This window comes from Mizuhopecten yessoensis, unplaced genomic scaffold, assembly GCF_002113885.1.
Source record: "Mizuhopecten yessoensis strain PY_sf001 unplaced genomic scaffold, ASM211388v2 scaffold11091, whole genome shotgun sequence".
Taxonomy (NCBI): Eukaryota; Metazoa; Mollusca; class Bivalvia; order Pectinida; family Pectinidae; genus Mizuhopecten; species Mizuhopecten yessoensis.
Genome location: NW_018408875.1, coordinates 1114870 through 1129295, shown reverse-complemented (window position 1 = coordinate 1129295; position 14426 = coordinate 1114870). Strand labels below are relative to the sequence as shown.

General features: G+C 37.6%; 2 protein-coding genes across 3 annotated transcripts; both read right to left on the bottom strand.

Moving 5' to 3' along the window:
* Window positions 1-223: 223 nt before the first annotated feature.
* On the bottom strand, window positions 224-9731 carry LOC110465588 (alpha-methylacyl-CoA racemase-like). 2 transcript variants are annotated; one of them, XM_021521522.1, is made up of 7 exons: window positions 9646-9731; window positions 5359-5466; window positions 4861-4999; window positions 4174-4317; window positions 2958-3140; window positions 2201-2365; window positions 224-1295 (listed from the first exon to the last, which is right to left on the bottom strand). In XM_021521522.1, the coding sequence occupies exons 1-7, from the start codon at window positions 9649-9651 to the stop codon at window positions 898-900; spliced, it is 1143 nt and encodes a 380-aa protein (XP_021377197.1). In that variant the 5' UTR covers window positions 9652-9731; the 3' UTR covers window positions 224-897. The 2 variants fall into 2 exon arrangements, with proteins under 2 accessions (XP_021377197.1, XP_021377198.1); XM_021521523.1 differs by lacking the exon at window positions 9646-9731 and adding an exon at window positions 6651-6755.
* A 1194-nt stretch (window positions 9732-10925) lies between these two features.
* LOC110465570 (basic salivary proline-rich protein 4-like) lies at window positions 10926-12210 on the bottom strand. Its single transcript, XM_021521490.1, has 2 exons — window positions 12157-12210; window positions 10926-11339 (listed from the first exon to the last, which is right to left on the bottom strand). The coding sequence occupies exons 1-2, from the start codon at window positions 12208-12210 to the stop codon at window positions 10926-10928; spliced, it is 468 nt and encodes a 155-aa protein (XP_021377165.1).
* Window positions 12211-14426: the final 2216 nt, after the last annotated feature.

The following is a 14426-nucleotide window of genomic DNA, read 5'->3' as shown; positions in this document are numbered from 1 at the left end:
CAGCCTCGGTTCAGATCTGTGCCTGTCGTTTTCTTTACAGGTTCAACCGTTTCAACTGGATACGCGAATGTGCCCCTAGTGTTCAAGGGTTAGAGGTCAATGTCACAATCACATACCTGTCTACTTCTCTACACACTTTCACACTTGTTAGAAGAGGATTGTGCCAACCCATATATCTAATCCTGCAAGTACTCAATAAACTTGTTTTATTTGGGGCAAAGTAAGTGGAGCAACACATCACCAAACCATTTTCAGTTTATTCATTTAGCTGTAAATTATAAAAGTACATCTCATTACATTCATTTACAATCAGTTATACAAAATATATCAAGTTTACTCAAACTACTTGAAGACAAGGTTATTTGACTGCCTTGATCTCACTCATGCTGTAGTTACCTTTTCACCCCATTAAATTATGTCCTTGGGATTTTCAAAAGAAATTTCCCAGTGTTGAATGTGTGCTCCTATTGAAGATACAGTTATGTACCATATTATTTCTGTATATAATCACACATATTCCAGTAACTGTCCATCTGTTTCAGAGATGAGTTATACCCAAAATGATCGTGTTAATATTTAACTAACAAAATATTGCTCTTACACACATGAATTCTAAAAAATCAGTATTGTAACTTATACATTACAAATATTGTAATTCTGCTCTCTCTCTCTCTCTCTTTCTCTAAATCATAAAATTCCCGAGAACTATAAATTTGTTTGCCATTATCTCTAGCCAAATCCTCTATACTGATATCAAGAAACAGCAGAGAGAATCATACCGTATCATAACACCCATGTACACCTGGTGATGATCGTACTGTTTGGGAAATCACATGAACCCTAACACAATTTGATGTCACCAATGTAAAAATAGTTCTATATTCCTACAATGGTGAACTATAATTTTGATGATCCCTTATTGTTTTCTACTGCACCATTACTAATAAAGCTGTTGATCTCGTTCTGCGAGAAGCCGATTTCCTGTAACACTTCAGATGTGTGTTCTCCTATCCTTGGGGTGGGATACACTTCGTCAACCCCTGGAGTTCGGGAAAGCCTAGGAGCAGGTGCTGGTTCATACCGACCCTTGGCGTCCTTTAGGAAACTCTTGTTATGCACGTTGTGTGGGTGTAAGGGGGCCTCATTGTGATCAAGTATGGGACTGTAGCAAGCGTCCAGACCATCAAACACAACATCCCATTCATCACGGCTCTTTGACAGGAACCTTTCCTTGAATTTCTGTCGCATTTCAGCAGGGTCATCAAACTGCGAAACTTCATTGCTTAACCCAAGTCCTGTACATAGAGAAAATATGCTGTAGTTTATACTTTATATGCTAAAACAAAGTTACGGTAAACCAACACAGTATCATCCTGTTCCAGTAGAGTTTATTCCAACACAGAGCTAAACAGTAGTCTTAATGGTCCATCATAACAGTAAGGTCATACTGGGACAAACAAGGGAATACATGGACAAGTAGTAGTCAAAACGACCATCAACACAATAAAGTTACAGGGACAAATAATTGTCCTATGGGTAATGGCCAATCAACACAATAAGGAAATTAAAGGAATAGTGTCAACCTCTGAAACCTCCAATGAGGGAGATCTTCCTCATTCCTTATTTCCAAGGGAGAAATAGTGTGAAACATGACTGAAACTACTTTGCTCAATTTATCTTTCACTTTTTACGTATCAAAATAACTCCAAAATAAATAATTCATTTGATTCAGACACACCTGTTATATGATCATTACACACACCCTGCAGTAGCTAGGAGACCATTTACACTTGTAACCACAGAATGCAGATTTTGAGTTAGTGTGAGTTTGAACTTGAATGAGAGTGTTTCGAGGGAGATTGGTAATTCTGGTCAAAATGAGGAAGTCTCCCTCCCTCAGAAGTTTGACAGCTATGAAAGGGACCATCATCATCTTCATGTCCCATCAACACAATAAGGCCATACAGGGACATAAAATAGTCCTAAACACCCATCAACAAGGACATATAGGGACAAATGATAGAAAATGGGTAAATGATTGATGCATGTAAGACAACAGGTGGTTACAGGACAAAATGAAATTCTATAAGTAAAGCATGCTCAAATTAAGACATGTTATACAAATAAATTCAGATACTTCTGTCTTACTTTGCTCTACTATTGTAGTACCTGTAGGTGACACAGAAACAAAGTTACCAACCTTTTACTAAATCATTGAAAAACTGGGGTTCCAGGGCACCGACACCTACATATTTCCCATCCTTGGTTTCGTAAGTGTCATAGAAGGGAGATCCACCGTCCAACACATTATCTCCTCTTTCCTTACCCCAGATAGGCATAGGTCTGGACTTCCACAGCCATGTTCCTGTGTGACAATACAGTTACTACAATGTACTAGGTAGTGTATGAAGTTCTGTTGTGGATCAACCTGTAAGCTATAAACGATAATTCAATGTTTGATTACATGATTTGTGTATAGTTAACCACATAAAAAGTCTTCATCTCATTTGTTTCACTATTTGAAGAAGATGATACTTCAGCTACATTTCTTGACTATGATGATTTGGTAAAACTAAAGTCCAAAATGAAGAGATCATTGAGAAGTTGATAAATTTCAAAATAGACTGGAATATATTTTGTTAAAATGATGGATTTAGAAATATTTAAAAACAAAAAGAGCAAGAATTGTCACCTTCACCTAAAATTAATAATGCCATCATACTGTTAATAGTTAAATCAAAATAGTTACATGCGACATTGACAAAAAATAAAAAAATCAGTGTCATGTAACACTTCAGACCATGAAAAAAATTGTCATAAAAGAAATTAATATCACTGTAGACACAGCCAAAAACCTGAATGTTCCGAATTCATACTAGCTAAACAGGTTACACAAAGGGATGACGACAACACATTATGATACGACTGATCCTGTACTTTTACTGTCTGTGACATACCAATGTAAGCCGAGCCTTCCACCATGTTGGAATCTATCACTTGACCTTTGCCCGAGGTTGACCTTTCAAACAAAGCCATAGTGATCCCAAAAGCACAAGTCAGGCCACCTCCAGCGAAGTCTGCCAGCAAGTTGATTGGAGGATATGGACGTTCTCCCTTCCTTCCCAGCTGACCAAGAATACCTCAACACAATACACAAAATTTATAGCGTAAGTAAACTATGGCGTCTTGTATTAGTAATTACAACCGGGGACACTGTAGTCTAGTGGTAGGACGCCAGGCTCGCGACCGAATGGTTGCGGGTTCGAGTCACGGCAGGGCACTGTGTTGTATCCTGAGCTAGACACTTTACTCCGCTTGTTCCAGTCTACTCAGCTGTAAATGAGAACGTGGTTGGGCAGTGCTAGAATTGTAGAATGCTAGCTGTGAGCGCCGAAATGGCAGCACTCCCCAGGGAGTTGAGAAAGATGTTGGCTGGTTGCAAAGGCCCTATAACCACAGATAATAATTTGTGAACCGCTTTGAGACGACCTACGAACTAGGTTGTGATAAAGCTGTATATAAGAATCTCAAATTATAAATTATCGAATTATTAATGGTATATATGTACACAACATGTATAAAACTATTCTGTTAGGTTTTGCTATATTCCGATATCTATACCCAGACATTTATGAAGAAAGGCAAACATTGGTATAACTATAACATACATATCATGAAGTCATGTGGATTAATAGAATCATTCTCCATCTCGGGAGGGAGATTAACTAAACCCTCATCAGATTCTCACACTGGACATTTATGAATCAAATAAGAACTCACTCCTTGGGTTCAGAATTTTATATCTCGTACCGAAAGTTGGTAATGACTATATTTCTCCTATCCTGAGATGTGATCGTTTTGACAAGAAGAATGATTTCTACGCCAATCACTGATCTACATTACAATCTTCCGATAAAAAAAGTAAAAAATGTTATTCTATTGTTGCTTCCAGTTCAACATGTATATCTTGTACATGGAAAACTGATATTTCCCAAATGATTAAAGGTGGTGATAGAAAAAATGTTCTTACCAGGTCAAATACAGATAAAGAAATCTCCTAATTCTATTGGGTTCCTGGATATATAGGCCTTACAATATTCAGTTATTAACTGGTAGTCATATTTTGATGATCACTCATTTTGCAAAGGTGATAAATATTTGAACTGTGTCTACCTGCCAGAGAAATGTAGTTGACGTCATGCCCAGCTTTAGCTGCCCAGGGTCCCTGCTGACCAAAACCAGTCAATCTGGCATACACTAGTCGTGGGTTGTCTGACAGGAGTTTGTCTGGCCCCAGACCCAGTTTCTCCATCACACCTAGTGCAGAAGGGAAGACACTTAACAAAATATATCACATAACCTCTTAAAGAAATATACTTCCTTATGGAGACATTTACCACTGACTTCCTGCAAACTGATTCTATAAATGGATTTTTTTTTTTCATTACTTGATGATTTCAAGGGAAATAACTGACATATTATACCTCATGTTATTTGCGGAACACTAATATTTTCCACATCATTTTCAAATGAATATTTTGTTTTGTGAAACAGTCACCATTTTTCCAATGTACAGTTAAAATTTAAAAAAAAAAGGTTATGTTTACAGTCGGACTTAAGTGTACAATACATTATATGGTTTAGACAAAGTTTAGTTTTTTGTAGAGTGCTGTCTGTTACCATATACTGTATATATGTATATGTATAGCTATGTGATTTACACACCTCCAACTTGAAAAGTTATTTTGGCACTAAAACACTGCAAATGATACACAAGTTTTAAAATGAATGGTATACACTACTATCAGGTATTTCAGTGAACAAACAGAACCTGTGTTGGAAGATAACAATATAAAATACCTGTCCTGAATGGTTCTATAACGACATCAGCTTTAGAACACATCCTCCTCACCACCTCCACTCCCTCCTTCTTCTTAAGGTCTACAGCCACAGACTGTTTGCCTCTCCCAAGTCTGTCTGTCCCCATCTGTGACTTCACCTGTTGGTTAATGTAAACAATTTAACTGTAATTACTTTTCTTATAAAGTTGACTTTGACACAGAACCATACTTACACTCAAGGTTAGAATCAGCCAAAAATTGCTTTTAAAAAGTAAGCACTGATGTTGTTTATAGCTGTGAATCGTAGCTCCTGACTACAAGAGGCCGGGTATTATATTTAATAGTACTATGTTGTTTCTAGGAAATAGAGTTTGTTTTCTTTTTTGCATTGTTTTACAGCCCATGCAGCTTAACTCATTTTGGGCCAAACAACACTGCAGAAATTGACACTCTCAAGAAGCTATACTAGTACATCAAATTATAAACTTAAAAGGTGGAGTATAAAGTATTCACTTACTCTGTCAACTCGGACAACCTTAGCCCCAAAGTCAGCTAATATCATTGCACAGAAAGGGGCTGGGGCTAGCCCTGCTAACTCCACCACTCGGATACCCTTCAATGCCATCTGTAAGAAACATTATCAATCAAACACATAGTCACCAATGAACAATGACTCTAGATACATGTAGCCAGATCAGAATGTAAATTAAAAAGGCATCACTGTTAAGATAAACAGGTATACATTAGGCTAACCTTTGATATGTCAGCACTAGCCCAGCTTCAGACACTTGGAATGTTAAATATTAGGATGACCCATCCTTATCCCAATGACTTACCCTCCAATTATCTGGAGCTGGAATTACATATCACCGACTGATGACATGTGACTGAGAATTAAAATATAATCATAGATGTCATCCTCTGAAACCCCCAATAAGGGTTTTAGTGAATTTTGAATAGGCACTGAACTCATTGGAGTAGAGCACGGAATTACATCAGGTTTCACATTTGATGGAATCAATTAAACAGCCTCATTGGCGAAATACGTAAGTATTTTTGGTAAACATATCGGAGATCATTTTCAGTGGTCACAGTTTAGATGATATCTGGATCTGGTGACAATAGCACATTATGTTAGACCGACCACAGACGTCTATTATATAAAGTACAGTATAGGCTTTTTTATGGAGCTGACCATGTACCACTGTACTATCTTTTCTCAAGTTCCTCTTTTATATCCTTCCTTCATCTCATAATCAAATTATAAGCATATGTGATCAAATTAAAATGAAATTCAAAATGTAATAATTGTAACATGCCACTTTTATCACATCAAATATTATTATTATTATTGATATAAATTTAAATATGTTTTATTGGATGCTTCCTCTCTATTTTTATCTTTTACAGCATGAACATATCTTGTTTAATTAATGAAACCTTCTTCTTTAAATTACGGCCGGCTCCGTCAATTGTGACGTTTATGCCCTCGTCCTTGTTTTTTGTATGTTTTATTTGTTATGTCGATTGTAAAAGCTCACTAAACGAGCTTGTGTTTATCTTTGTTATGATATCGACGTTAAATAAAATTTACTTGACTTGACTTGATATGTATACAGTAGTTGTATGTATATACGCCTCTGAACCGACGACTAGACAGAATGTGTGAAAGTGAAAGTAGCGACTCCAATACGTTACGTTACCTCGACACATTAAGTGACATATGCCAACAAAACAGTTCATTAAATATATCTGGTAACGTTAATTGATTTGCAAAATAACTATTTAGATGCGTGTTGAAAGAGTTACCGTGCTGGAGACGATCAGTTGTCCTTCTCGTGTGGCCTTTGGTCGATTTGCCTTGATCCATTGGACTTAACACTAAAAGTTTGTACGGATAGCGGGATCAAATTTCCGCCAAAATGTACTAAATAAAAGTTTGCACACGAGACGGTGAGATGTGTTCCGAAAATTGCTATCCAACATAGAGAACATTACAAAAAATAACGTTCAGTTACATTAAGGTTGAAGAGTTCAACTCAAATGAAATCAATTTTAAATTTATTTTAAATACGGATTTTAAATATTGAATTTCAGACAGAAATGGTTTATATATGGATTGTAATCTAACGCTTTATGGATTTTCGATCTTAAAAAATGACACATACAATTAGCTGACATTCTATTAAACATACAGGATGTGTTATTCTAAATTCCCTTGCGTACTATCTACATGTTAAATACAACACACACAAAAACTCTGGTTAAGAAGAGTATTTTCAAATGTGATACCATGGAATTAGACCTTAGTCCATGGTGATACCTATTATTGGTTTCGTTGAACTTTAACCCCTGGTACTGGAAGCTTTCGATCTCATAATAACGTCGTCTTCGTTAGTCATCCAAACAAATAGAACTACATTTTACTCAACACAAGAAAATATCAATTTTCTGAAATATGCAGATGATAGGATTTTACCAGTGATCATTATCTGTGGTCTCCCTAACGACCTCAGTTACATTTGAATATGTAGGCAATACAGGAGTCACTAAAAGAACTCAGTTGTGTATAGAAACAGACTGTGATTCCCAACACCCTTAATTTTAGGAAACACAAGGGATCCCTTAAACTCACTTTATCTGCTTGAAGGGACTCCCTAATGGATTCGATGGTATATAGGAAACAAAGTGCTCACTAACACTCTTATGTATGTAGGGACCAGAAGGTAAGACGACCCCCTAATGACCTTATCTGTATGTTGGAAGCACAATGGAGCAATGACGTCCTCGTTTTGTAAACACGCAACACAAGGAGCTTACATTATGTTTATATTAATATTGTAACAAAAAATGTCTACTAAAGAGCTTCTCGTGCGAATGGATGACGACTGGGAAACTAGAACGTTGGTCCTTTAATGTCGAGTCTGGAATAGAAAGAATATAATAGAAGCTTCTTCCCCTTTCTTGGGAGTATGGCACAGGAATTTCTACTCTGAGAATCGGAAAGGACTTTATGGGTCATTTTTGGCCTCATAAAAAAAGTAAAAAATTCAACTTGAATATATTTACCAATTTCTGCTATAAACATCATATTGGTAAGTTAGGGCAATCTTTCTTGGTGCAGATTTTGTTCCAATGCGCGTGCGTAGATACCCTTCCAGAGCAACAAAATAGCATTGCTTTGCAGAAATAGCCAAAATATGGTGTTTTTCGAGAGTTAGTTTTCAGAAATAAAAGCATCCGCATGTGACAAACAAAACATTACCAATCAACACTGGTATGACATTGTTTCAGCATGTCAAATATGTATTTGTTTGCTGCATGCGGAGGCTTTCAAAAATTGACCAAGTTCCAACCAAATTGCGCACAGCAGACGATATTCACGCATTTTATTATGAAAATACGGGTTTATGTCTCTCTTTGTAATGCCATGTATCTCCTAAATCAGTTGTCGAATAAATTTCACATTTCTTATTTGGCTACTTCATTTATTCCAGATTACAAATATAACTCATTCTAAATCCCCGATGAGGCTGGAAATGACCCTTAACGCCCCTAGTCCTTTCCCTGTTACACACTCATGGTAAGGGACGACTCCATTGACAGTATCCGGGCATATTTGATTCGAATGTCCCGTCGAAAGCTAATAAATAATTGTTCCCCAGACATCGTATCGCTTCTTTCTGTGTGCCATCAGTCATACCCTAGGGAGTTAAGAGATTTCTCCATCCAGTCATAAAATTATCTCCGATTTTACCCGTTCTTGATTCTTCTGTCACCCCCTAGAGTATGAGTTATCTGCCACTTTTACCAGCATGAGAGACACCACGTAAAAGTACTATAACGTCACGGTAACAATCAGATATGATGTCACAATCAGCTCTCTACGGGAGAGGTTTACAAAACTATTGTTTCCGACAAAGTATCGGAATGAAACAATTATACCCTCTCTTTAGAATGTAACAGAGAAATCTCCGACCCATAACGTCTCAATGCAAAGACAGACAATAAGACCACGCAAAACTGCGGCAAGTTTTACGTCATTTTAATTTATGTCCATCCTTATTTATACTTTGTAAGTAACACAAGATGATATTCTCAAGTTTGGTTGTCAAATTAAGTACGGCATATAATAAACTTCTATTCAAATTAGTTAGTAATATGACTTTTTTTTAGAATAGTACGATGTTAATTAATACATTATCAGTCTGTCTTGTGAGTATTAGCAGACAGTTGTTATTTCATGGCCAGTCTAAGGGTGCCCATTGATTTGGATAGCACAGGGGTCAAAGTTAGACAATGATTCAATCTATAGGATTTCCACCAGTTATGTCTATAGAATAACGAATCTGAATTATATATAATAACCGTCTCTCTCTGGCATTGCATGTGTTTTCACTCCATTCATCTCATTCGATATTTTAGGAAATCTATAGCCTGTATCTATGATATGATTTTGATAACAGTATATATCGTAATTAAGAACGAGTGAAACCAGGTGACAATATTACCAGATACTACCATATTCTCCCCGTAACGTACCGTAGTAAATTTGGGCGTAGCCTGTGCTACTGACCTAATCACAACTGAAAATAGTAGAATTATTTCCCTACATTTTAATAACTATAATAACACTACTGAAAAATGGAATTTCTGTCTAAATATATGTAATATTACATTAGAAGCAGACAATTGAAATAGTCTTTCATATGTTACAGTAACTATATTGCTGAAGGTTGGCTTAATTTCAATTTAGACGCAGGAGTAAAGTATCGATTTCATACGATAAACACGGTATACTTACAGACATGTTGTATAGAAGTCTAGCTGTACGTTAATACTGCAGATGAAATTGAGTCCAACCTGATAGGTAGGTTCTGTCGTGCTCCGAGTCAGGTCCCGCTTGCTTATAAGGTGCAGAGATCGAAATTCATCACAACTCAATTGATATGGAAAGGATGACAGGATTGGAATTCAATGCTGAACACTTTATTTCATAAAGTTAAATCCTGATCTTTTGTAGGAGTCGACGCTCACGTGCACCGACAAAGGGATTCAACAATTTAGAATTCGTTCATTGAATCAAGCGTGCGCCGATATCGATTAAAAACCAATTTGTGAAAAAAGGGCTATGTATATAATCATGGTATAACATCATTCTGGAGGACGTAAGATTCATCTTCTTTTCTGACAGTGTGGGCATCAGAATATGTGTTCACAATACCAAATTCTTTTAAAACACATACCGAATATTTCACTTTATATATTCAAGGCTGTATAGCGCCAGCGTAGTGTTAAATACACTGCGAGTTAACATTTCAATGCATAAACCTTTCAACCGAACACCGCCCATGTTTGAAGTACGATTTATTCCAGTCACATTTTGTTATAATTAATTTTGATGCGTTATTTTGAAGCTTAAAAGGAAATTTCAAGTTACTTGGGTGGCCCTTAAAAGGAACTTTATTGAGCTAGATTCCTACATGTGTAATCTACTTCTTAGATTTTTGTACAACAGGTTTCTTCGAAGCTGCCTTCATCTTGTTTGGAGACTTCTGCTTTGCACTCTTCTTTGTATATATTGATTTGATTTCTTCTTTAGCTTCTTTACTTTCTTAAAAGTCCTGAATCGTCCGGTTGCCTTCAGTAGCGCTGGGTCCTTTGTGTCTCACCAGCCTTAAGTCCACTTGCCAAATTCTTACAGATGGCGATAACCTGCTAGCAGAAAGAAACTCATACATTTTTTTTCTGATTGCTTGAACGGATTATCAGTTTTTGTTCTTCGTGCATGTGACAGCCGTATTGGCCATCGACAGAGTTGTGGGTTTCATAGCTCTCCCGTTGGACTTTTTGCTGCCATTTTTTTCGGTTTTGGCTCCTATTTCGATTCCTGTTCTAGGTACTTGCACAATTTTACAGCTTGACTTCTTCTTGGAATTCTTATAGTATGTGTCCTGTTTGATGAGAGGTGCTTCTGCTCCTGGAGCTTAACACGGACTTTCCTGCTGTCTCTCTTTACCCTCGGGATGGGGAGGCGGAACTTCTGCTCCTGGAGCTTAACACGGACTTTCCTGCTGTCTCTCTTTACCCCCGGGGTGGGGAGGCGGAACTTCTGCTCCTGGAACTTGACAGACTTTCCTGCTGTCTCTCTTTACCCCCGGGGTGGGGAGGCGGAACTTCTGCTCCTAGAACTTGACACGGACTTTCCTGCTCTCTATCTTTACCCCCGGGGTGGGGAGGCGGAACTTCTGCTCCAGGAACTTGACACGGACTTTCCTGCTCTCTCTCTTTACCCCCGGGGTGGGGAGGCGGAACTTCTGCTCCTGGAACTTGACACGGATTTTCCTGCTGTCTATCTTTACCCCCGGGGTGGGGAGGCGGAACTTCTGCTCCAGGAACTTGACACGGACTTTCCTGCTGTCTATCTTTACCCCCGGGGTGGGAAGGCGGAACTTCTGCTCTTAAACCTCGTACGCGGCGGCCTTCTTTGGTCTCTTCCTTTTAGCTAAAGAGGCACTTATGCTCACACTCCTTCTCTTCTACCTCTTCACCAAAAACCTTTTTTTGACTACGTGCCATTTTCTTATTTGCCACAGTAGATTTATTTTCCGAGAATAACTCGCCATGTCTTGCAAATCATTCAGCAGGGAAATAATTCGATCTTGTAGCTGTTATGCCTGCAGCACCAATCGTCATTTTGTTCAATTACGGCAGAATTTAAGCTAGATATTATTTGTGACATTTAAATAACGCATTAACCATTGGTGAAAGTTTATAACTTGATAAAACAAGAGGCAGCGGGCCTGTATCGCTCACCTGTTTCTTTTGTTACATGAAACTGACATATAGGTAACTCCAGACCAAATTTGGGAACTAAAACACAAGACATTTAAACATCTCTTAAATGGTTCTTAAGATTTTGTTGTTTGAAATTTGGTATTTGAATTTTAAAGCTTTTAACCCATGTTGATCTTTGACTCCGGCTAACACTTACAGTTGACCTTTGACCACATTATTGTAATTAAGAAAAATATTTGCACTGCTGGTCTCCATAACATACCCAAGTATCATAACTAGTCCAAATGGTTCTTAGGATATTGTTGTTTGAAGTTTTTAACATATTTGACCCCAGTGACTTTGAAAGTAGGTCAAGCTCATTTTCATTTGCAAACTTTGCTTTACGATATCATAAGATGGTACTGGCCAAATAGCAGGACCATGTCTTTCAGTTCTTCAGAAGAAGTTGTTTGAAGGTTTTGACCTATTGGACCCCAGTGATCTTGAAAGTAGGTCAAGGTCATTTTCATTCGCTTACCTTGTCAGGCTCTTTCTCAGGAAGCTTCCAGCCAAATTTGAAGATTCTATACATTTCAGTTCTTCAAAAGAATTTGTTTGAAGTGTTTGACATATTTGACTCCTGTGACCTTGAAAGAAGGTCAAGGTCATTTTCATTCGCAAACGTTGTCTGGCTCTTTCCCAAGAAGCTACCAGCCAAATTTATAGATTCTATACCTTTCAGTACTTCAAAAGAAGTCGTTTGAAGTGTTAGACAAATTTGACCCCTGTGACCTTGATAGTAGGTCAAGGTCATTTTCATTCGCAAACTTAGTCAGGCTCTTTCCCAGGAAGCTACCAGCCAAATTTGAAGATTCTATACCTTTCAGTTCTTCAGAAGAAGTCGTTTGAAAGAAAAAGTTTACGAACGCTGGACGGATGCCGGACGCGGTGCCATGACATAAGCTCACTAGCCCTTCGGGCAGGTGAGCTAACAATGTGGCACACAACGTGAATGTTAAAAGTACATTGTGTTCCCATATTAAATTTAGGTAAGAATTAACTCACTGAAGCTGCCAAAATAATGTGCAATATTTTTGTATAAAGTTACACAACCAATTTTAGATTTACAAACTTATATGTATTGAATATTTATTTATTTAATGAAAGGGTTTGTCATTTGTCTATATTAGCCAACAGCCCTCAATTAATTCTTTGTTCGGTATTTCTTCTTACTCTTAAATGTGCTGTTAGTTTAGTAGGCACATGTATGTGAATGTGTTTTCTTTATGTAATGTGTATGCAAGCAAGATTGTTTTATGTGTTGATATGCATGTACAACATTGTAAATGTACAAACTGTATGTTTATTGGTTTGCCTTTCAGACGTGTATATGTTTATTATAAGGCACACATGGGTATAAACGGTTATATGAGTGAATATAAGCAGGGAAGTATTAAGCATGCCATAGTGTGTGGTTGAATTCTGGCTGAGCAATGCTTGTGCAAACAGCACCATACATTTTTCATTGTAGTTTTTGACAGTAATCATCTCATGTTAACAACAACATCCCAAGAGGGACTGTACCGATCACCCACCTGGATATTTATGCATTTATGGCAAACTATTTTCATTATTAGTTAAATTTTAATAAGATTTGAGGACAGCGCCTGTCCCCTGAGGCCAATCCTTGTAGCATATGTGTATATAAATCTTCATGCTCAGCAATTGTGTTCATTATTATAGAGTGGGAATCTCAAATATTTCCATGTTCTGACCCTGGGACAAAGTGCCTACGAGTTGCCACAGACTCAAAGGCCATTTCTGGTAGCTTGATTGTTTTCATATTTTTATGTCCAGCAATTGTCTGATTAAGGGGTGGGAATCTCAACTGTTTCCATGTAATGACAAAGGCTACCATATCTGACCTGGATTTTTCAGGCACAGCAATGTTATATATGATTACTGGGTGCAGATCTCAATCCTTTCAAAGTTAAGACTAAGTACAGTATAGGATGGGGGCCAAGCCTGGTAGCTATGCTCGTTTGTCTTGCCATACTCGCCATATTGTATAAATGGTTATAGGGTGGGAATCTGACCCACTTCAATGTCAGTTATGACTGGGCAACCAAGTACCAAGGGGTACCAAGGGGCACCCTAAGAAAAATCCTGGTAGCATATCTAAATTTGAAGTTTCCTACATATATTGTTTTGGGATGGAGATCTCAACTGTTTCAAAGTTATGACCAAATGACTAAGTATACAAAGATGGGACAAAACCAATGTGTGTTTGTCTCTTTTTACTCAGCAATTGTGTATATAGTTATTGGGTGGGGACCGGAACTCTTTCCAAGTTGTGAACTAAGTCCTTAGAGATATGGCCAAATCCCAGGAGCAATTCTAATATCAGTTTGGTGTTGGTCTCTTTATACCCAGCAACTGTATATATTGTTTTGTAGTTGTGATCAGCTACGTTTCACAGTTATGAACCAGGGACTAAGTTTCTATGGGGTTGAGCCTAACCCTGGAGCCATCCTGTAGTATATTTGACTTGTATTTTTCTCTTTAACTGTGCAATTGTGTCACTAGTTACAGGTTGTAGATTTCAACTATATCCATGTGATAACCTATTTTTGGCCCTTCCCTCAGATCTTGGAGTCAGCCCATCAATTGGTAATTCACCACCAGAAAATGCTTCTTCCAAACAAATATGGTTGATATCCATCTCACTTTCAAGGTTATGGGGGTCAAACATCTTAATAGGAAGCAATAAAACAACTTAAAAATAGCAAAGAGAACTGGGGATCATAT